Genomic DNA, 25018 nt, shown 5'->3' with positions numbered 1-25018 from the left:
AAAGGTTTTTAATGGGGTGTTTCTTTTGGGAAAAGCCAATGTCTGAGTATTTCCAGAAAGGAAAAAAAATCAAAATCTGTCTAGAATTTAAACCATTAAAGTGGCTGTCTGTGTAAAGGTGCTATTTGAGCAACTTTTAGAACTCAACAATCAGGGAAAAGGAAAAGAACAAAAATTATATATATATATATATATATATATATAGCCAAAGAAATGATAAGATTATGCTGTATATGAATGCTTCTACGTTTATTCCTAATTCATAAGACAGAAATCATGAGACACATTTTCGTGGGAATGGAAAAAGAAGTTCTACCTTCTGTTCTTTTTGATAGATAAATGAAGTGTTATATTTGATAGATAATTGAAGTGTTATATTTGATAGATTATTGAAGTGTTATATTGCAAATTAATTTTGTCCTGGTAGAAGAGAAGTAATAGGGTGGTTTCTTCCCAGAAGTTCTCATGGGTGCTCTGTTCAGTACCAGTTGACCAAATCTCACCCTGCTGAGACAGTAGCCTTTGCTGTGCGGACACCAGCAGAGACTAACAATGCAGAAAAGTCTAAAATAGAGTGTCTCAATTAGCGAAATTCATAGATGTAATGAGACATTCGTGAAGGGAAAAAGTATCACTGTATCCTACGGAGTCACTCAAGCCAAAGATTTATGTGTAACTTTGTCAAGAATGGTCTGCAGAATGACTGGCCTGGATCTCAACTCCCTGGACTGGCCAGTCTCTGAAGACTCTAGCCTGTATGTTTTCTGTTGAACACCTGAGAGTGAATTATACTTCTGGATTCCACCCACCCCTGAGGTTTGCTAAGTTTAAAAGCTACCCATTTGGAAAACCACACATGTGATTGTAGATTTGCATTCATTCCTGTTGCTCCTGAAATAGATCCATGCCTATGTTCAGAAGACTTAGGGAGATTTTATTTAGCATATGTCATTGGATCCTCTTTGAAAGGCGGAACTTAGCTGAGTTCCTGTTTGCAGATGTAGCTAGTTGAGTGTCCATGTTCATTCCCCTTACCTTGTGTTTGTTGCCTGTAGGTACCGCATGTACAGGAAAAGCCAAACAACAGGCTTCCCTTCTCTGATTACAATTTTCTCAGCACCAAATTACTTAGATGTGTACAATAACAAAGGTAAGTGTGAAAACTTGATGGAATTTTAAGTGCTGTGTGCGCTCCTGCTTACACTGATTCTGACTTGACTGTTACCATTTTGTTACCATTCTTCTTTGCTAATCCCTTATAAGATTAAAGAGAGAAAGGGGCTCAGTTGTTCAGAGGTGGCCTTTCTGCACTGCTACTTCTTAGCTATTTTCTAGACTGTATCTGATGTATAATAGAGATGCTATCCTCTCTCTGGTAGAGACAGAGTTTCTTAAAAAAAAAAATAGTAATTGCAGGTAACCCAAACTTATGTTTCTTAAAATGGCTACATGTGTATACTGCCCCTGTTAACTGTGTTTGTTCAGCAAAGTTGTGTCTAGCAAAAGAGAAGTTACAGTTCAAAATTACAATAGGATTTATGGAGCCCGTACCATGAAGTCACATTCTGAGCTGAACAAGTACAGGTTCAATTCTTTAAAAGGAATATTAAGGTTCAAGGTAAATCTTAGCTGGCCCTCTCTGTTTCTATATACAAAGCGAGTGCCTACAGTCAGTTGCCTCTCACGGAGTCCCTCAACCAGAAAGTCATGAACTGAGATGCAACCCACAGTTCTGAACTTGCGTTCTGAAATGCCCTACCTGCTTCCTAGAACAAACAGGGAAGGCAGAGGGCACTATATGCTGGCTGGGACGAAAGGAGACGTGAATGAGTCAGGTCTACCTTCCGCCAGGAAGTTGAGTCCCGATTTTAAAATGGCTTGGTATGCTATGTGTGTCAGAGCAGGGGACAGAATGTGGAGAAAGGATTAATTAGTAGCCATTGGTCAGGGTATTATGGATGGAATGTCTCTTTAGCAAAAGAGACATCAGTCAAATAACACATGAGGTGAAGAATCGCCCGGGCAGAGCAGGGAAGCAGCGGTACTGTTTCTGAGCGTGTTGGAACTAGAGTTAGAGTAGTGCATGTCTGTCTGTGTGATAGCCATCCTCTCGCTGAAGGGCATCCAGGCCTGGACTCTGACAGTCCTCAGAAGCCAGGGTAGGCCACCTTCCCTTAATAGGACGATTGAATAACGAATAGTGAAAAGCAGAGAGAGGACATTTATTTCCTGTACCCATGTCGCGAACAGGAACAGAGAGATCTAATTAGCCTGCCCTTCCAACTACATCTCTAAGGTCCTGACATGAAACTTAGGTTGAAATAGAGAGCAAGAGGTATGCATAGTGGAGCCGCTCTGGCCAAGGTGTGGTCCTGGCCATCATTGCCGTCTGGTTCTGACAGTTGTCAGCACTAAGTAAATTCTCTTTCTAGGATTCTCTTTCTGGCACCACGCTTCAACTTTCTTTTCTTCTACCAGCATGAGATTCCTGGGGGAATTCCAATTTCTTGGGGGCCTATTGTTTCAACACTATAGTAGGGCAAATGTGGGGCATAAGTCTGCCTTTGAAATACTTTATTCCTGCCAGGATAGTAATGCTCCTCCCCTCCTCCTGTGCATTCTAATGTTACCAGGAATCCTGCTCCAAAAGGCAAAGTGGCCTGTTTTCCTACTGCCCCATGTCTTATCCTGTTCTTCTCTTTGCACACCTGTTTCTCCTGCAGTGAGTGAATACTACCCCCAGACCTTTCTCTCAGCCCTGAGGGTGAAGAAAGCTAGACAGAGTGTGCTATAGTTGCCTAACTGTTTCTGAGGCCACACTGACTACATCAGGCCTCCCTTGAAACTAAAGGCAGAGATATCCATGGACATGGTACAGCCATGGTTCCTAGCAAAGATGTGCTGTCCTTAGAGAGGCAGGAATTCCAGATACAATAAGGCACACCATTTGCATGCTGTGCTCTGAGGCAGTCGTTAAGCAGGTTGCTGGGGACACACTGACAGTCTAAACTGTTAATGGGGATCCACAGGAAATGCATTTGGCAAGAAGGAATTTTCTGAATAGCTAGGGAACGTCTTGTTTAAAATTTTGATCCAGACATAAAAGAATCTTCAATTTTTGTAGGAAAGGTATAAAAAGTCAAGGCCAATGAATTTTTTAAAGCAACAAATTTATTTTGAATTAAACTAATAAAAGGTAATTTGTTGCATTAGTTAGATGAAGGTTTTCAACATTTCTCTGGGCGTGGACATTGGCCTGAGCATTTTGCACCACATTCCTGTAATCCGCCTTAAGTATGTGCAGCATAAATATTGTGCTACAGACTTTCAAAGGTTTTTCTGTTAAGTTTGAGGAACAATAAGAAAGGCACCTGCTTGTCTGTAATGTCAGCCCTTGGGAGGTGATCAAGACTGGAAGGGCATCATTAGCCAGCAATGTCCATACTACCCTATCACAGCCAAACAAGCAAACAGAAAGCACCAAGGAAGAGAATGCCCTCCCAAAACACTTTCATGACATAGTCATTGACAAATAGCACAGACTGCTCTTAGGTACCTCTGAGAGTTAAATAAAACCCAAGGCATTAAAAATGAAGACAGTCGGATGTCATTCCAGAATGCCCTTAGACCCTTCTTCCCATTCTTCCATGTAGCACTATTTTGGGGGGGGCAGAAAACCCCTTCTCCTAAACTGAGTATGTTGCCTCTTGGTGCATGGTCCCTGCATGACAACCAGGGACTTGAGCACTGGAGAAGGCAGGGATTTGCTGTCTTTGAGATCTGTGTGGCTCTTTAGCTCTTATCTCTCACTTTGGGTTAGTCACAGTCCTTTGGGGAGAGGAGAAAACTGTTTGCATTTGGGGAACCTTTTCATAAAGCAGAAATTCTCTCAGGAGAAACGAGAGACTGAAAGAGAAAAGAAAGGTGTATTCTTCCGTTGGAACATAATGTCAAAAGACTTTTGTGTCAAATTTCTGGAGCACTTTACAGCTATTATGCTAACAGCTTGTACAGTATACGGGAGTGGGAGTCAATTATTCACTGCTAACAGAGCGGATTGCTTGATTTGAATAGAATCAATGTTAGCTAGAATTTTAAAAAGCCAGGCAACAAAACTGAGTTGCAAGACTTTCAGCCACATAATCGATGGGAGAACAGCGGGGAGGGTTCTGTGAGGTAATCTTCGACGGTTAGAGACGATGGCCACCAAGAACAGTAGTCGCACTATGGTTGGTGAAGCTTCTGCAAAATGAGACAGAACTGACCCTCTCAGTATGAGAGTAATTATTGTGCAACTTTCAAACCAGAGCTAGCGTGGGCCAGACGTGTGTTTAATGTGCAGTTGTGTCCATTCGGAGCTGTTCCTGCCCGCTGTTCGTCACCAGCGTTTGGAAAGTTCGCGAGACCGGAAGGCTCATTCTTTGTTGTCCTCTCATTAGCTCAGCTAGTGTCTGTCCTTTCTTGTCAGCCTTAGCACAGTTACTTCCTCTCCCCTCCCCCTACTCTGTGGGCTCCTGAGAGATGCCTGGGCAAAAGATGGAAGTTCAGATCACCATTATTCCACCGCACACTGACTTCATCTCCATCTGCAGGATATGCAGTGACAGCTCTATAAAGTGAAGGAGAAAACGCTCTTTTGTAAACCATGAATGGAGTTGCTTTAGGATTACGGACTGCACAGTACAAGGAGTCCATCATCTTCTCGTATTTTCTGTCGTTCGCTGCCACGTCTTAGTGCACGGATGGCTTCTTAGATACTGTCTTCCCTCGGCTGTTCATGTGCAGGTTCACCACAGATGTTTTAAGCTTTGTGAATTATCTCCCTTCTTCTAAATAACCTGGGAGAGCAAACCTTAGCAGCTTCTCAACTTACTTCCCTGAACAAATTTCAGCTTTGTGTCCACCCTCATGTCTCTCCCCATCTAGAATACTTTGCTTACACCTATGCATTTCACTAGATTAGCTGCATTCATGAGAATGCAATGGGTGCTTCCTGAAGATTTCTCTCTTTGACTATGTGTGAGTCCGACCATAATCTCTTCTGTATAGCACTTACTTTTTTTTCTAATTAGCTCTCTCATATATTTCAGTCACATGCCAGTCAGATTAACTTGTTGAATCCCAGTGTTTGTAATGTCCATTGTAAGCCACGTTTTTTACCTTTGTTTCAGTTATGTTTCCTATATCTGCAATAAAAAAAAACATAATATCCTGACAAATGCACCTTAAAGGAGAAAGAGTCGTTCTCTTTGGCTCACGGTTTAAAGTTACCGTACAGCCTAGTCAAGAAGCACGAGTGATCAGAGCCAAAGGCACCCACTGGCCATGCATCAGCAGTGAAGAACCAGAGCTTAACAAACTCTCACTCTCCCCTTCTAGGACAGCCTAGAAAATGGTGTGAAGCCCAGTGGTCAGTCTTCCACCTCAGCACCTCAGTTAACCTAATCAGTACACTCACCCACAGACTTGCCTGGAACCCATCTCCTAGCGAATTCAGATCTCATCAAGTCAACAGTTGAGATTAAACATCAGTGCCTGGTACATGCGCGCGTGCATTGATTAGTACTTGTTCTTTAGAAAAATGCAGTCGTGACAGTCTCATTTTAATCAGTGGCCACCCATAAGAATGACCAACTATATCTAATTACTAACAACACTGAACAAGTTTATATTAGTAATTAGTAGTAATTTACTACTACTGTCTTTTTCTACTACAGTAATTAGCTACGTAGAATGTACCATGCTGCAGGGTATCTGGGCTATGTGTTAAACTTGGTCTTTGCCCTAATGTGCCTTGGGCTCTCTTATCATGGTAGACACAGTTAAGTACTTCTTTCAGTAAAGATTTAATATGTTTGAGTAGTGCTATAAGTAAGAGAAAAGCAAAATAGATGAATGGAAATTAATCCATGAAGCCAGCAATAGCTTAACCCAGAAAGAGACAGTTAATAGCAAAATCATTTGTGACTAGCAAAAAGCTGGACCAGATACAAGTGAGGCTTTGGACAATTCAGTTTGACCAAATATTGGAATGAATGTCTGGGGCAAAAAAATAACACTGTGTTTTATACCTTGATAGAAACAGGTGGTCCTTTAGATTCTTAAAGTGTAACTTTCCTTATAGATTAGCCTCTCCCCATCAGTATTGACAGGAAACCTTCTGTCTCTAAATGTGACTGAACAGAATCTCAGGTAGGTGACAAAGGTGTCCCCACCAAACCACTTCTCAGGTTCCGATGAGTTCTTGGATAAGTGGGTGAGCGGATATATGCAGACATGGGATGTATGCAGAGATATGTTAGTGTACATACCAGGGATCTGTGGCTGAGCTCCAGAGTCGGCTACTGACAGGCAGTAACTGTAAGGACATTTATTAAATGTATTTTGTCTGTGAGAGGAAAGTCTAAATGGCGGCAGAACTCAGCAGTCAAGACCAGACATGAAAATGGCCGTCAGGAAAAGTGTCAGTGGAATGTTAAGGGACGTGAGGAAGACCATCATTTGTCAGATGGCTGAGATTCAGAACTGCACAGACGATGATGTTTGGGATTTTTAGGTTAGATGATCTGAATTGCTCGAGAAAAGATTTCCTCTACCAAATCTTGATGTTTTCAAATCGTCTACAACAAGAAGGTAGTCCTGGACTCAAGGAAAAGCACAGAGAAAACAGTCCTATGTAGAAATAGAGAGGCATCTCATCAAGAAGAGACTGTAGTAACAGAGCCCTGGTGAATGGATGGCTTAAGGGTCTGAAGGGATGTGAATCATCTTGACAGTCATGATGTGGACGCCCTCCAGCAGGTACATTTTAGAAGCTGTTTTGTTAGCTTAGCTCCTAGCAGCAGCCCTCCAAGGCCCCCTCTATGTAGTATGATGTCTTCACACCAAAGAAGCTTGGTCCATCTTGACCGTGATCCCCCAGCACTGCCACCTGGATGTTGATTTTCTATCCCTCGGTTTTTGAGCGAAATTCAAGGTCAGCTAGATGTTCATCCTGGTCATGGGTGGGAGACACACTGGAGGATCTCTGGAAGGTGAGCCGGGCATCTGTGCCCAGTCGTCCCTGAGTAACATATTTGTCTCTTGTTATACAACCTATCAAAAAACTCATTTCTCTATAAAACTGAATAGTGGTTGAGTTTTTGCTTTGCTTTGTTTTTATTATCGCTGTTTTAGTTTTTAGGAAAATGTCTGTTTCTGCAGAGCCCGGGACCCTTAAATTACATGAGCAGAACTGTCTGCACAAGCCTTCTACAGGCAGTGTTGTCTCTGGTAACTGCAGGCTTCAGACGGCTCACTACTGGCTTTACAAGTTGCCTAAGATTCAACCACAGAATTTTCCCCACGGCAGGGCCTTCTCACCACTTGTATTCTCCTCATCCCCTCGAAAGCTTGAGACCCTGTTAATTGGGCCTGAGCAACTTTTTACCTCAAATCACATATGAATATAAAAAGTATAAACATATGACCATCACAGTATTTTGTAATTTGTATTTGTTGATGAGTTATAAGTTATAAGTTTTACTGTTTTTGTTAGCACTTTTATTTGGGGGAATGAAGCATAAACAATTTAAGATACTCAATTTCAAACTGTTTTTTTTTCATTTGTTAAATAATCATTCTAGTTCTTGACTCCTTATAATCATGGTAGAATCATATGCACTAGAAAAATAACACTTGATGATTTGTAAGCCTAAGGTCTCCTGAGAAACTGGACTATAAGCCTTTATTGAAGAATGAATCAGAAACTAAAAGTAGAACCCTTTAACCTTCATAACATTTTGTTACCAGTTTAAGGGCTTAGAAAAGAGGTTCACATAGACATATAAGCTAAGGAAAACTGAAAATTAGGTGGGTTTGGTTGTTCTGATGAATCGCTCCTGTAGGATGAAAGGATGGAACTCTACCTTGGAGCATTCAGCAGCGTGTGACTGTGCACTCCTCGCGTGTGGGACCCTGTCCTGAGCACAAATCCCACTGTAACGCTTTCCGTTTCCTTCCCATGCTCACCTAGAGTGATGCCCCTTAATATTTATACTTACAGACGGAAGTGGGTAATACCTGTTGTACATGGAAGTTCCACTTCAGTGCACACAGTGTACTATACTGGTGGTATTTGGGTTATTCCTGCAGTTGTATACACTCAGAGCAACGTTTTAAGTGCTTGTCATATGACATACCAGGCTCAGAGAGTTCCTGTGTATAAATTGTTGTGATCTTTCAGTTCTTACAGATTAACCACCTTGTAATCTTGTTGCTTTTGTTGATAAATAAAAGGAGTCTGCAGGAGACAAGTGGTGACATATTTGTCCCACAGGTCCCTGAAGCTCTCAGGACAGGGTAGAAATTGAATCTCAGTGGTTTGATTTTGAAGTCCACACTGACCTCCCCCCATGTGTAACACTGTTCTGCCAGTGCCTGTCTACGTCAGTGTCCTCAAGGCAGTGCACACAGGACCTGCCTCCCCACCCATGGCCCTTCCGTGTGTATGTGACCGTAAGAAAGGAGAGCTTTTCAGATGCGAGCCCTTTCCTGCCACTGTAAGACTGTGTAAGCATCATGCATCCGGATATTGCATGGTTGGTGTGGGAATACGTTTTACATTGTCTTCTAAGACAAGTAATCCGGCTCTCACTTTAGTGTGTCCCTTGGATGTTTACACCACTCCTCGGATTCGGTCAGCTCTGCTGTGTGCGTGCTGTTGCTGGAAGCCAACTGTTAAACAGGATCATTTCAGACAAGTCTTCCCTGGCATCAACGTAAACATTCCACGTGTGGGAAGGAAGTAAAATAGAATCTTGCACATTAAGGTTTAACAACTTTGAATTCCTCCCACTACATGTTTTAATTCACTAATTGTGTATGTATGTGTGTGGGAATACAGGTGTGCCCTTGCCACAGGATGCCTGTGAAGGTCAGAGGCAAGCTCTCAGGAGGCACTGAGAGCCTTATTGGACCTGAGCCTCGAACCCGGTCATCACCAACCCGGTCATCAATACTCCACATTTTAATTGAATTGATCTGTAAAGATCCCATGTGTCTCTGCTGTAGCAGCATCTCCACTTCTGCAGGAAACACCACTCCATAATCACTTCCATCAGGGGGGGTCATTATAAACCTTCAGCAAAGGAATAACCCAGGGAAGATACTTGCTTCTTGCTGCCCATTGCCTATAAACTCCCTGAATTTCATTTCAGAAGATTGTGTCATTCTAAATATGTTAGAAAATGCAGTAAAGTGACCGACTATGGTATAAGTTAATTGATCAACTTCAGAAAATGTTTTTAAACCTTCATTTTTTATTTTATGTGTCTGGATGTCCTGCCTAGGTACATGTCTGTACACCATGTGCATACATTACCCAAGAAGGCCAAGAGAGGGCACTAGACCTCCTGGGACTGGAGTGGCAGAAGGTTGTGAGCTGCCATGTGTGCTAAGAATCTAACCCAGGTCTTGTAAGAGCTCTTAACTGCTGAGTTATCTCTACAGCCCCTTAGTAGATTTTAAAATGTCCCCAAATATTTTAAATAACCCCAAATGTTAGTGAGAGTAAAATGTATTAAGAATAAATTCTGTTAGCAACCCATTAGTTAAATAAAATGACCTTGGGAGGGTGTCATAAGGTAAGCAACACTACCCATTTTACCCAAAGCCTGTTTTGTGTTTTTTTAATGATTTAAGTTTTTATTTTTTTAAGTTATTTTTAGAGTTGCCATGCCTCTTCCCCATCATGCTGAAGCCTGTATTCTTCCCACATATCCTCTACTGAGTGCCCTTTCACCAGTTGAACAGGAACAACTGGGAATGCATCTTGATACACTGAAATACATTTTAATTAGTCCAATGGTTGATTAGATTCTTACGCTGGACTGAAACCTACTAACCTAGGAAGCTCCACACAGCATTTAACAGAGAAAACAGAGGTAACAATATTGAGTCGGTGGGTAGTTGGTCACTTGGTATTCATTATCTGAAAACTGCAGACCATGAGAGCCTCTTTCTTGGTGTTTCCTCAGACAGTGTCCATAGTCTTCCATGGGGAATAATGTTGACGGCAGGTCTCTGGACATGTGTTTTACGGTAACCAGACCCAGGAGATAGTTGTCTGTGCACCGTTACAGAGCTGCCTTTCTCTTTTCCGGCTGTATCAAGCTTTGAACTGGAGTTTTTGGTGACCTGTGTTGTAACTTTTATGACATCCTTGGGTTTGATGCCCTTTTAAGTCCATATACCTCATTTTATTTCTGAGGTGACGTGGTGTCTTTTTCTTCCTTTCCATCCTGCTTCTATTAGATTTCTGCTCATATGTTCTGGCTTTAGTGTCATTTGGAAAACATCTTTGTCATTCACCTACCTTCACTTTCCTGCTATTTCTCCCCATTTCCTTGCTTATTCTGTTTCCTCTCTTTGATCTTTTCTTTAGCACAACCGAGTACCAACTCATACCAAGTGTGACATGCTTGACCTTAAATGAATAAAAGGATTTATATATCTTCATCCTTGCCATCATTTTCTTCCACTCCTTCGCCCCCAAATTCTACATCTGAATAATCAGCATGTTTTTAAAAAATTGACTAATCCTGTGCTTAAAAAAGAAACACAGGAGCCAAGGCAGAAGATTCCACATGAGGCCTGAACCACCCCGTGAACTGAAGTCCAGCCTGCACAAGAACTGTGTAAGAAATTAGAAAGCAATGACAAACTGTAAGATAGCACAGTGGTGGGGCTTGGTCCTCATGTGAAAAATCCAAATCCAGCCCTATGCTGACAGGAAAAGAAAGAAGGGAACCGTGTGCCCGGATGAGCATGTGTGCATGCGCATATGAGTCCTAAGATTGGGTCAGAGTCTTTCCACAGAAGAATCTGATATACTCTATTTTCTTCATTGTATAAAAATAATCATCCATATTTTACACAAAGAAGTATGTAACAAATTTTAAAAGATATTTTAAGTTCCTTGAAGGATGCAAATACACAAATAAAAGCTGTGTGGTGGTTTGAAATGCATTCCTGTCTAGCGATTAAGGAGACTAAGGTGTACAAATGGGCTATGTATGGGGATAGGCCGCTGTGTCCCTGAGAATCACTGTAGAACTTAGATCTTTGATTATTGCTGGAGGCTGTTCGTTCATCTTCCCAGCTGCCCCAAATAATCACTCAGAAACTATATTAATTATGACACCGTGTGGCCTATTAGCTTATGCATATTTCTTGCTTGCTTTTACATCTTAAATTGACCCATTTCTATTTTATATTTTACCATAAGGCTCATGGCCTACCAGCAAGGTTCCAGCTAATGGCTTGCATCTTTCTTTTCTGGCAGCTACATGGCTTCTCACTCACTGAGTCTGCCTTCTCTCTCTCTCTCTCTCTCTCTCTCTCTCTCTATATATATATATATATATATATATATATATATATATATATATATATATCTTTATTTATTTATTTATTTCTACCAGCCTGGCTATATTCTGTTAAGTCATTAGCTGAAAGCACCTTCTTTATTAACCAATAGAAGCAACACATATACAGAAGGACTTCCACACCATCTCACCTCACGAAATTAATAATAAAAAAATAGCTTAGTAAGTTGCTGATTGACTTGTTCCATTGCAGCAAACATTCTGCTGTGTATGTATTCTGAAAATATGCTACATCCCCTTAAATATGAAGCAAAGCTGCAGTTTACAAGATTGTGATTACATTTCTAGTAGTAGATACCGTTTATAGCCAGTAAGAGTCAAGACTTCTTGGCTCACTTGCTGCATGGAGCTGACTAATGGTTTGCCTGTGAAGAACTCTTTCTTCCACACTGAGTCACATAGTAAACCAGCTGAGTTTCTTCTACCAAAGATTGTCACTGTGGTTAAATTAACTAGAAATTGAGGGCTTGACATCCACCTTCACAAGTGGCTTGAGCATGCGTTTTTGTACCTAAGCTTGTGGGATGTAGGGTGGCTTGCAGAGGCATTCTCTCAGCATGTACAGTAGCTATCGCGGCTTGGTAAGTTGTTCTTTGCCTAGGCCATCGATGGTATTACAAATTGTCATACGTGAAAGCCATCTAGCAGAACACAGAACGGAGGCCAGAAACTGGAATTAGATTCAGATTTAGCATGCAACAGACCATGGAATCTGTTTATGTAAGGCATAGGATATTATGGGAAAGTGTACAAACATAGACTATACATGCATATGTTTATGTAATAATAAATAGAAATCATATCTCACAAAAGTAGTCTTTAGGGAGAAAATACAAACTGCGAAAATGCACAGTATTTCTTCCAAATCAGAAACCCCTAGCCTACGGCATTCTGCACAGGTCAAAATCAGAAACCCCTATCCTACAGCATCCATCCCCCCCAGGTTATAATCAGAAACCCCTTGCCTATGGCATCCCACACAGGTCATAATCAGCAACCCCTAGCCTACGGCATCCCACACAGGTCATAAACTGCTGCTAGAAAATATTCTGAGCACATGGGTCTCACTCTAAGACCTTTTTCTCCAAGCCTTTTGCCTCCTGTGGAGGTGGGACTTAGCAACAGGAACACGGTGATGCTAGTTTTTCCACCAGAGCATCTGTGGGTGGGAAAATTGGAAGGAAGTCACATCATGGATCTATTATGCTTTTTTTTTTTTTTTGCTATTTCAGGCTAGGTTATGATGATTGTTCCTCTAGCCCCCATTTGGTGTCTTTCACACTCTTATTGCTGTTCCTACTCTCTTCTCCAACTCTTTAAGATGGGAATAGATGATCGGTTACAGGTAAGGAGATGAAAGATGATAGCAAGGGTGAGAAAGAATCCAGTTCAAGCTGTTTCCATCTTTGATTTGCCATCTCCCCTCCCCTACAACAAGATGAGTGCTGAGAGTCTGCGCATGTTGGGAGCAGCATCGCTTCTGATAGTATAGTCAGGAGAGGTGTTTGTTTTCTCAGAGAAAGGATTGGGTATTCCTCTTGAAATCTACCTGGAATGTGCTAATGTGCTAAGCTTGTGTTTCCATGACCTGCTTACTTCTTGATACAGTGTTTTGAAAGCTTCTCTTGAATTGCTCTCCCTTTGGGCTTTGCTGCCCTTGTCATTTATTCTTGCTTTCTTTTCATTTCTTTTCCCTATTCATTTCTTCATAATGATAGGGGAAAATGGTGACAACTTGTGCAAAGTTCTTGTTAAGTGGAACTCTCTCTCTCTCTCTCTCTTTCTGTGTGTGTGTGTGTGTGTGTGTGTGTGTGTGTGTGTGTACGTGCTGGTGGAGGTCAGAGGTAGATGCTGGTGTCACAGTGTGCCGTAACAACTTTAAAATCACAGAAACCTCCTGGTTGTGAGGATCTGACTATGGTGCAGAGATTTGGTGTGTGGTATGGCCCAGCAACAGAATGAAGTGTGGACTCTCTTCCTTGGGCTTCACTGGATGCAAGGAGCCAGTGATGCTACTGCAAGTAGTCAAGTATTTAGGGTAGAACCCACAGTACGCTTGCCTTGTACACTATAATCGCAATAAATAAATAAATAAAGTCCAGTATCCATCTCACAAGCAGTGCTGGGCCCGTGGTTGCTGGTTTTAAGTAGACGGAAACATGCCTTTGAAGATGAACTTCTTTAGGTACAATGAAACTGATTGGACCAAGTGGTTGCATAGCTTTAAAATGTTTTATTCTAACATCACAAGAACAAGCTTCCAAATGTGTAGGGTTAGTATTCTTCCCACGGCATCGCCGTCTCCTCTGGCAGATTTTCACACCTGCAGCCCCAAGAGAGAGCCATTTGTTTCCGTGCTGTCTGGTCGGCCGTAAGTCATGGTAAATAACTTCAGGCCCACAAATGTGTCACGGTGTCTCTACATCCACTGAGACACGTGTAAGTGACGGCAAGTCTTGGGAAAGTGGCAGTGGTTGATTGACAGGACACTTGGTTTTTGTTTTGTTTTGTTTTCTTTGTTTCTCCTGAAATTTTTAGTAGGTGTCTCCAATGTTTGTGCAAATACAATCATCTGAATTTTGTTCACTGCCAGTGTGTCTCAGATGTTTCAGAGAGAAACACACTCTTAGGGCTCCAGTTGCATTTTGCAGTTGGTGACACGCGGGGGCAGGTGTCAGGGAAGGAAGATGTGGGAGGTGGAAGATGAAATGTTAACTGAATTTTGTGAATGTAGATGTGTCAGACTTATTGGGCTATTTTCTTATGTGTTGTGATAATACATAATTATTGTGTAAAAATGTCAAAGCTTTTGAGGAACTTGTGAATGTGAGCTGCTCACAGGGTCATAGCACGATTATGTCATGTCACTGCAGAAAGGAATATCTATGGAGGGTCTGCATTTTAAGTTAAAAATTTATTATTTTTATGTAGAGAATAAGGAAAAGTCCCATAATAATAGCTTACAGAATCACCAAAAACACTGACCTGTCATTGTATTAATCATGAGGGTTTTTTTTTTTCTAAAAGTTTGTTAATGCCACATAAATGGGAAAGAGTTCATATAAATTTTCTAGGTAAACTCACATGTTCAGGGAAGGAAAGTGAGACTTAACCTAGAGACATTTAGTGACCCTAGAATGTCTGAAGTAGTTAGTGACAGAAGAGTGTTGTTCAGGTGCGTGGCCTTCCAGACTTCTGCTCATCTTTGGAGAGTAATGTGGAAGGGAAAATAGTCTGCCCAAACTTTGATCGGCATTGAATGCTTTGTGTTGCTATGGCAACCGTGTGTATATGCGAGATAGATGGTTTGTGTTTAGGCCAGAGTTGGCATCTACTGTTTGAAAGTGTGGACAAGCAGTCATTTCACCTCTCTGCCTGCTCTCAAAGAGAAATGGTGAGAACACTTTAGTAAAATATGATGATTTGTGATTATGTCTATAAAGGTCCAAATGGAGTGCCCCGCTATGCCTAGTCGCTAAGTGTTCTCCTATTGAAGTGTATCATTCCCTTCATTAATAAACAAAACAAGCGGTTGTAGCCTTCTCAGGAGGTCCTGAAGTAAGCCGTGGCGAGCTGATGTTGAAACAAACGAACCCCTTCTGCCTCGCTGCTCCACAGAGCACAGTTTCTCTTTAATTCACCGACAGGGCAGTCTTCGATGGGGAACTTGCGTCCTGTTTTTCTTGAGCATGTACTTTGGCAAAAGTTGAACCATCTTTAAATATGAACAGCACATCCAAAGTTAAATCAGTATCACAGCTAGGGCTCGCATCCGTGCATGTATAATTTATGAAGGACAGCAGGGAATAGCGGAAAGGAATGGGTTTAGTGTCAGGAAAAGCTGAGGAGAAAGGGGGTGAGATGTGTCTGTTGTTGGTTGCATAATCTGAGCAAGTTTCTCCATTTCCCCACTGCAGTTGCTCTTCCTGCAGATAAGGGCATGTGTCTGCTCCCTTCCCCTCCTCCTCCTCCCCCTCCTCCTCCTCCTCCTCCTCCTTCTTCTTCTACCTCTCTCTCTCTCTCTCTCTCTCTCTCTCTCTCTCTCTCTCTCTCTCTCTCTCTCTCTCTCTCTCTCCTCTCCCCCCCCCCCACACTGCTTCTCAGATTTCTTTTGAGAATCTAGTAATGTATTTCATAAAGCTTCCCCCTGTGTTCCATCCAGGGCAGTGTTGCTCAGGCAGCAACTTGGAATGGACCCCAAGACCTTCTGGGAATACCACCATCCATAGATGTTCAAGACCCATACATAAAATGGCGCAGTGTGTCCTTAACCCATAGACATCATCTTTTATGTGCCATATCATCTACATCACTCATAATAGCAGACACAACGGCAGTGCCCTGTGAAAAGCTGTTACGCTGAGCTTCTTGGGGACTGATGGCAAGAGAAGTTCAGTATTGACACAGTTTTCCTTTTTACCCGACCTTTTCAGGCAGGCTTGGTGGAATCCCTGTATATGGAATCCATGGTTAGCAAGGGCGAACCCCCCTCTCTTTCTTTTCTGCTGCTAAACTACCACCTGATGTTAATAAAAAATTGTGGGAGGGGGTTAAGGAACAATTACTAAAAACACAGCTTTGAACCCTCAAAGATTCTTTTGAAGATATAAAGACAAATGCAGTGGTAACAAACTGTAAAAATCTCAACATGAATCTTATGCTCAGATAATAATGTAGGACACTAAAAATACTTTGTCCTAAAGATCAGAAGTGCTGGTACTGTAATTTGCCAAGGTGTTTTTATGGTTGTTTTGTTTTGCTTTTGGCAAATGGCATGTTGCATAAATAAGAGGACAAACAAAAAGACCATTTCCAGAAATATATGCAGAATTCCATATTCTCTCAGAAGAATTCCAGCTCCCTTCCAATCTATGCTAACTGTACCATCTGTGTTCCCAAAGTGCTTGATTCTATGTTTTCTGGAGCCATATTAATCAACTAGGTCTATAATTCAAAGCAAAAGCCTCCTTGCACACAAATACAAGTTAACTGCAAGTTGCTATAAAAAGCCTCAGCGTCCTTAAAATGCAGCCTAATGCTTACAGTAGGCAAATCCTACCACGGAAAGATGTGTGTTTCCTGAATCCAGGCACTCATCATGCCTCCTGAAAAGACTGTTAGTCCTGAGTCACACTTTCAGTTCCTTGGCCATCTGACATGCATCCAGATCCAGGATAGGATGAAAAGTCTTACGTGAAGGAGACCAAAAGAATGAGGGGCCGTTTCTGGAATGTTGTAGAAGGGTTAGGAGGATTTGTTTCAGCCTCTCGGATCAAGTCTGAGAGGAGACAAGAAAACCTAAAGCCTATTTTAGGGTACCTGTCTTTTAAAATGGTGGGGGTGTCAAACAGATACATATATGTAGTTTGACCCTTATCAAAGTTCTCTGGCATCTGTGTGTAAGTCTAGCCTCTAGAATTCAAGGAAGAGACATGATCTATCTATCAAAGGGACCCACGAAGGGTTCCACTGAGAGGGCAGACCCCGGCAAAGGGCGTGGATTTCATAGAAATCCACGACAGGAAACGTTCCAAATGAGTTATGAATTTTGGAAGCATTGCTATGTTAAGGAGAGTATTGTCTAAGAGACTCTGCATTGCTGGGAAAATGCAATGAAGGCATTTAATAGATGTTTAAAGACTTCTGTTCTGTGATCTGTAGTCAAGGCTTGAGTCAACACTTTGTTATTTTATATGGCATTAAATCCAAATATCTTACTGTATTTAATATACATGTGGTGTAATTTATGCTGATTAATATAACCATTATGATTGTTACCGGGGGAAATGGTATGCTATTGTGAGGGGGGGGGCGATTACTAAATTATGTCAGATCCACCTAGCATTGCCCCCTTTTTCTTACCATCAGGTAGTAAGACTAGAATGTTCCTGAAGGCAGGAGGCTATTTATCTGATTCCTGGTAATTAATTAACTACATTGCAGAGATATTTTCCAAACAATAATGTCATTTCAAATTACTATTCACACCTTGCACACACAGTAGCTTCCTCTAAGTAAGGCTAAAGTTTATAAATCAGGAAATCCGGGCTGATGAGGCCATTTGTCCTCCTGGTTTCGAACTTCGTTCAAATAGTTGATCTGTCTTGGTCGACTAAAACCGCTCCTCTTAAACCAGCACTGTGCTAGCTCTGACGTCCTCCCGTGTTGTTTTGATTTCAGCGGCAGTGTTGAAGTACGAGAACAACGTGATGAACATCAGGCAGTTCAACTGTTCTCCCCACCCGTACTGGCTCCCGAATTTCATGGATGTCTTCACCTGGTCGCTGCCATTTGTTGGGGAGAAAGGTACGCTGTCAGGTCCTCAGAACTCTTAGAAAGATATCCTGGGGGGAGGGGCAGGGGAAGAGACCTGCGTTCTGTGTCACCAGGAACATGCAGAGCAAAATGGTGCGTTCTAACCAATAGCATTCACAGTCTGTACCGTGGGAGGAGGGCTGTGATGGCGTGCCCTGGCCTGGTGACGTGATGCCCTGAGTGGATTCAGGGGGATCAAGAATATGCAGTGTGTCCACAGCCCCAGCTGAGCAATAACACTCTCTGAAACAGTGGACGAAAAGTGGGATCTGGTCTCAAGTCTTTCTTTCCTTCTTACTCTTTGGAACTGTAGTCCCAAAGTCATGTTTTATTGTCACTAATTAGGGTAGTCCTGCTTTCCTTGTTCATGATTGCGTGGCACTGACTAGTGCCTGTGGCATCTCAAGGACAGTAGGTAAAGCAGCAGACCCAGAGTTCTGACTAGCAGGGCATCCCCTAGTGTGCTACTCCAACAGGAGATATTTGCATTTAAAGAGTTACCTATTGGCTGACTTGCACCAATATTTCAGAATTTGGGCTTCTGTGTTCCTCCATTCCTCTCTTTCTACCATCTTCTCTTATTAGCTCATTTCTTTTTCATATTTTCATATTTTACTCCAAACATCAGCAGAAAAAGAAAAAGAAATCTATCAATTGATGATTGTAGATACAGCTGTATGGGAAAAAAATGAAATTTATGCCCTGGCAATACTGAAGCATTCATAGACAGCCCATATATGGCGGTTTTGTTGAACTTGTTCATATTGGGTTTTATGATCTAAGTTGATGAGGACGATTGACCAGGTCCCTTCCTCAGATATAGCTATATACATATAGATAAATATGCAAAAGCCAGGAGCCCCTGGGCTGTAGCCAGGAGGCCTAACTGACACACTGACTTATTCCTCACACATTTTCCCATGTGGTCCAGAAGAAGGCCGTGACAGTATATGAAGATAGTTTCCATGCGCTTCAGATACAGTTTTAGAGAAAAACTGCAAGACTTGTGGGGGATTTTTTGAAATTTAAATACCTGATAATATTTCCACAAGGCAAGCGATGAGTTTTCAGCGAAGAAGGTTTTCCCTTAAGCCCAAGTAAATCGCAGGTGCCTTGTGACCGTGTCCCTCCCCTCTGTGAGACTCCATGCTCCAGGTTCCTGGACTGATCAGTCCCAGCATGCAGACAGGCTCAGCTGTTGCCTGCTGTGGATACTCAGACAGCCTGGAAACTGACAACTACTAGGCATGACAAAACACCCTTTAGGTGGGTGCTTTCCGTTCATTGTTTAAGTTTTGACCATAGTCTTTGTAAAAGACTACAGTGGTATGTTGGAAAATGTAGCTCAGCTTTGACAATTGAACTCTAGATTAATGTCTGCACCACTGACATGGTGTCTCACCCTGGGTCTTTGGTTCAAAACGACTATTTCTTGAAATGCTGCGTAACCTTAAAGACAGTTTCTGATGATGCGTGGGCCTCTCATGAACATCTTGATAAAACCCAAGCAAGTGTCAAAAAATATTAAACGTAATAGTGTGCACGTTGTTGGTCTATAAACCTATTACCGTCCACTTACTTTGCTAAATTCTAGTTCATCTCAAAGTATCTTTGAGACTTTTTGGAAACTAAATGTAATGATATTTCTGCCAACATATTTATTTCTGCAGATCAATATTCCCAAATCTACTTGAGATGCATTAGCTCATCCATCAGCAGTTTTTATTAAATGCAAAGCTACTCACCTATCACGAAGCTGAATTCTATAGAGGATTAGACAAATTAACAAAAAGGAACCTGGCATTCGCTCAGTACCTGAGAACAGAAGTATGTAATCTAATCTAGATCGCGCAGCTTCACTGTGGAAATAAATGCAAAGTCCCAAGACAGTTCTTTTCTCCCTTGTAGATTTTTAGGATCCTCACATCCAGTATTTGTTTTTCCCCCACTTTCTGTTGACCAATATTTAATAAGTATTGGTAGGAGGTTTCATAAAGACGAAATAATAATTTAATGTTCAAAAGCGTACTGGAATCAAACAGCGAGTCTCCATTTATGATGGATAATGGCAGTTGCAGATCCAGATGCCGTGGGTAAGGATGGAAGCATAAAATGGCTCACCTACGGCGCTGTTGCACGGTTCACTAGTGAGCAATGGCAGCGCGGCAAAGGTCTGACTGGACTGTCTTCCCTTTCTTCCCTGTCTGGCTGCAGTGACTGAGATGCTGGTCAACGTCCTCAACATCTGCTCAGACGATGAGCTGGGGTCAGAGGAAGATGGATTTGACGGTAAGAGGTTAAGCCTTTGTGCCGATACCATTTGCCATGCTATTACTGAGGATCACGATGCGAACCCCAGTCATAAATTTTTTAAGATTTCGGTTTATGATTAAATCATAATGTTGAAAAAGAAAGCATTTTGTCTGAGGTAAGGAAATGTCAGAAATGAAACCATGAGAAAATTTTCCCATTACTTTGAAACCGTCGTTGAAATGTAAACTATTTTAATAACCGTCTTTCAGTCGCCCACGTGGCTGTTTGATATTCTTTCACCTCCTTTGAAAAAGGCAATCCTCTGTTGCTGTTTTTTATTTCTCCTCTCGTTTGTCTTGATGTGTGGGGTGAACTTGTATTTAGGTCTGGCAGCTTTAACAACATCCTCTGCTTTAATACGCTGTTCCCAATAACTTCATTCATATCCTTAGCATTTTCATTTTTAAGCAATGTTGACAACATCAACCATTAATACTTTCTATATCTGAATTAATATTTAATAGTGGGCCCGTGAGAGTTTTTAACTTACTTTGAGATGCTGTATGATAGCTCCATTGCCGTCAAGAGCTGGAGCCTTTCTCTAAAGGCAGAGGCGGTGTGTCTTGTTAAAGTGGACAGACAGGTTGCTGTGTGTTCTAGGGAAGTGTCCGAAATGTGTGGAGTTACAAGGCTGGGCCTAGAGCTGAAACACACAATAGCAAACTTTCTTCATACATATTTAGTAAGTCCTGCCCTGGGTAGGGCACTAGGGATTCCTCAGTGTCTTGAAGTCTTCTTAGTGAAGCAGATAATGTCACTAGAATAAGACATTATGAAATAAAGAACAAAAACAAAGAGAAAAGTAGATACTTTGATTAATTTGAATGGATGACCATTGATTGGCTCTTTGGTTATACAGAGGGCAACCATGGCCTTTGTGATAAGTTGGTATTTGGATGGCATGATATGATGGTTTGTGGGTTTTAAATCTGATAACAGTGCAAAGTATAACATACTTATTGCTCCATGTGAAAAGAAAATATACCCTTATACCTGGGTAAATAGTATATGTGTATTATTATATATATATTATATATAGATATACATAATAGATAGTAATAGACATATATAATGTAGAATTGATGTAAGTATATCTCCATTAGACACACAATTTGTTGCTAGTGTTTCGTATTTCTCTTTTCCATAGTACCTCTCATCTTCACCTGTCCTCATAAATCTTCAGATACCTCAGTGCAAAGGAATAGAATGGGGAGGAAAGAGGACATAGAAAGAAAAAATAATATATTTTTTAAACATCCATAGAAATTAGTTCAGCAACTATGGCTACGTTCACGGTTTTCCACGTGATGGCTGCAGTTGCTCCTGGTGACTTCTCTCTGAGGAGGGCTATCTCTGTAAAGTGGCCCAGACTCTTGTAACTCAAGGAAGAATACAAACCAAATGGATTCTAGAGCTTAAAGTAGCAGGTGTCCCATAGGTTCTTTTTCCTATTTTTTATTCATTGTATTTATTCATTGTATTCTTTTATTCACTGTAAAGGCGGCCAGATGCACTGCCTCTCTCCATCCATCATAGAGCTTGTGGCTGGGAATCTCTAACAAAAGTATGGTCCACAAAAGAAAAGTGTAAGAATTTTCTGCAGTGTTTAGTGACACTGGAGCATACGTAGAAGGCTATGAACACGTCTCTTTTTTTCTTTTTTGCTTCAGTTTGATAAATAATGGATAGGCTTACATCAGTGCTGAACGAAGGGTGTGATGGGAGGCAAGCAGCTGAGGGGAACGGCAGGGAACCTGTCTGTCCAGATGTGCTTTTGTCTCTCTACTCAGCATGCTTGGTGCCTTCGAAGGAAAGGGAGAACTTTTTAGAATTTTATGGCGTGTTTTGTGGGAGAGGCATTCCAGCTTCTCTGGCTTGCCTTTGGGACTGGGAACACTGGTCTGGTGGCTTCATGAGAGAGGGAGCAGGGAAGGATAGGGGGAAGTCAGAAAAGCATTGGTTTCGAGTCTCACCTACTTTCAGTTCAAAGTAATTATGAAAAGTTACGTAATTTGGGGTATTTTCTTCTGAATGCAGCCATTCTCAAAATTCATAGTAAGTAGTCTTAATGCAGTAAATCAAATCTACACGTTAGCCAGGGTCCTCAGCCAACATTTATAAAGCATACTTGGTGCAGACAAAGAACACATGTTTGTGATTGCGTTCTAATACAGGCGTTCCAATAGCAAATGATCTATTGCATGGCTGTTGTGTCTGTAGCAGCCCTGTAGGATGTCACTGATGGCTGTGATTCATAGGCTGTCCCAGCAGGGCTTCATGGCCTTGGCACTGCCGAACTGCTCCCCACACTCCCCACCCCCACTACTGAACTGCTTACCATGCTCCCCTTCCCCGTCACTTATGTGGAAAGGTACTTTGTTAGCCATTCTGCTTTAAAATCATTAATTGCAATCCAAATCTTGGAAGATTTTCTTTCTTTCTAAACACATACCACCACTGTACAGTTTAAGGTGAGTTCTTCCCTCAGAACAATACAGTGTTGCCCTAGTCAAATGCAGAGAGTTGGTCTGGGGGAACCCAGCCTGACCTAGCCAGCTGGACTCCACACTTAAGTCCCTAAGGTCCACGGTCCTTCACTATTCCCTTTCTGTCACTCTTCGCATTAATAAATACTTTTTCCTTTTTGAAAGACACTGTCTGCCTTAGCTGAAGTCTCTTCTGCCAGCTGCACTTACACAATCGGTGCTTTCAAAATTTCAAACAGCATTAAGACTTTAAGAAAAGCTTGGTTTCTATTAAAAGTCTTGGCTCCTCCAGACAATTGCTTCAAGTTTAGAGAAGAGCAGAGAGAAGTCAAAGCATTGCTGTCTACTTCTGGGAGAAGGTAGGCGCCATTGTCTCTAGTTGTCTTGGACACATCAGACCTTGCTTAACAAGTAGTGCGCAACCTCCTCCTTTTACCAAATCATTGTTTTTTTTCCCTTGGTCAGAGTAAGGAGAAGGACTCCCTTAGTTTCTTTTGTGAATGTGACTATGGGGAGAGAAAGGAGATTTGGGAGCAGCAGTTGGGGAAGATTCACCCAGGCTGGTCAGCCTCCAGGGCACATGGCTATAGTGAAAAACCTATTTCCCCTCAAAGCACAGCGTTCAGATTTCCCAGAAACACCTTGGGACTGGGGAAGAGAGCTGCGCTGATCCCCAGCACCCACTCAAAAGCCAGGAATGGTGACGTGCACCTACAGTGCCAGAGCTGGGGGGAATAGAGGGGTCTAGAGAAAGGCAGGCAGATCACTGAAGGACATTGGCCGTCATTCTAGGCTAATCGACAACTAAGCTTCAGGGTCAGTGAGAGACAGCGTAAACGTGGAGAGAGCAAGGGAAGATGAGCACTGGTAATCAGTGGCATGCATGTCCACACACATGTGCACACGCATTTGCACACTCCCATAGACGTAACTTTCCTGCAAAGAAGGACTTCAGGAGAACTAAAGGAGGAAAATTAGCTTCCACAAGGAAGGTGCCCTCTGACCATCGATTTTGGATTGCTAAGAAGCTGATTGCTTCAGGAGAATGCTCAGGTGTTCCTTCGTGACTTGCTTTCTCTGTGTGCCAGGTGAGAACAGAATGTTAAGTTTAGAAGTTCAGACACAAAATAGATGAGGAACATCCAGCATCGCCTGACACCAGGCCAAGACCAGCAGCTCTTTTTTAAGTGCTTGGCAGTTTCAGGGTCTGTCTGTCCTATTAGAAAGAAAAGGGTCATAGGATCCCGAGTCTGAAACAAATACTAGTGAACGTTACCCGCTCATTTTATGGCTATAAGTATGACTGAAGTTTCAGCTTGGATCTCAGAAATGTCCTCACTGAGGGTGGAAATACACAGAGATAAACATTTTAATGAGAAGTGTGTTCAACTCTGAGCCCTGACCATTTTAGACGGGCTAAACACGATTACTCGTAGCCATTTATTTTATCATGACTCTGAAATGAATGGATTTCTGCAGTGCCCAGAGACCAGCTTTGTGAGACACCCTGGCGCTGTTTGGATCTCTGTGGGATACAGCAGCATATATTGGAGGTTTTTGTTTGTTTTTTTACTTACAGCATCCCCAACGGTAGGGGAAGATTACACTTCTGTTGCCCCATCCTTTCCATATTTGAAACCTGTCTGTCATTGAGAGGTGGTCCTGGGCTCCTTCCAGGCTCCTCATCTGTTTGCTGCGGACATCAAAGGGCTCAATTAAAGCACTTCCTTCAACTGCTTCTTATTTTAGGTGGGGGCCGCCGCTTGACGAGTGATTCATCTAGCCCTTCACAATCTTCTGCCCCATATCCAGTGGCAACTAAAAAGTCAGGGGTAATAATAGGAGCTCACAGCTCATGTTTCTGTCATACTAGGTTGACTTCTAAGTGTCCGCAAGGCCTTCAGCAAGGAGGGATTCCCCACACTGCCTTCCAGATCTGTCACCTCCCCTTTAGAGTTCAGTGATGACTATGCTGAGTGACAGCCGCTGACACTTAGAAGTGTCAGCCTGTCATTCTGAGTTGCTGCTGGTGCATAATAAACCCTTCCATTCATTTTATTATTTTTGAATACCAAAAAAAAATTAAGCGTGGTTTGTTTTAAGATAACTAGACATTTTATTGGGCTGTTTTTATTGTCTTTTGTCTTGAAGACAACCTTTAGATTACTATTCCCGTTGCAACATAGAAAGTAAAGACAAATCTGTCAATGTAAAGTCTAAATATATATATATATATATATATATATATATATATATATATATATATATATATATATAGTAAAGCAACAACCTGAAGGCAGATTAGCCCATGCGTCTGCCTTGGTCTCGGGAACTTGAGATGCCCAAGACCTCAGATTACCGTACTCTAAATCTCTTCCTTAGAATCATCATGATTAGAAAGAAAGCAGGAGAAGGGAAGGAGGAAGAGAGAAAATGAAGGAAAATGAGGAAAAACATAGACATACTTTTTGTTGTCAA

At 41.9% G+C, this 25018-nt stretch overlaps 1 protein-coding gene across 2 annotated transcripts in view; it reads left to right on the top strand.

Annotated features, from left to right (window-relative positions):
* The window catches only part of Ppp3ca (protein phosphatase 3 catalytic subunit alpha), a 292339-nt gene that overhangs the window by 238878 nt on the left and 28443 nt on the right, over positions 1 to 25018 (top strand). For both annotated transcript variants that reach the window (XM_085677663.2, XM_087897544.1), the window contains 3 exons: positions 1056 to 1150; positions 17607 to 17732; positions 19956 to 20030. In XM_085677663.2, coding sequence (XP_085533789.1) covers positions 1056 to 1150; positions 17607 to 17732; positions 19956 to 20030 — 296 coding nt within the window. The remainder of the gene's footprint in view (positions 1 to 1055; positions 1151 to 17606; positions 17733 to 19955; positions 20031 to 25018) is intronic.

This window comes from Myodes glareolus, chromosome 17 (genome assembly GCF_982192425.1).
Source record: "Myodes glareolus chromosome 17, mMyoGla1.1, whole genome shotgun sequence".
In the NCBI taxonomy this organism is placed as follows: Eukaryota; Metazoa; Chordata; class Mammalia; order Rodentia; family Cricetidae; genus Myodes; species Myodes glareolus.
The sequence above is the reverse complement of the archived record's forward strand: the minus strand, read 5'-3'. Positions and strand labels throughout refer to the sequence as shown.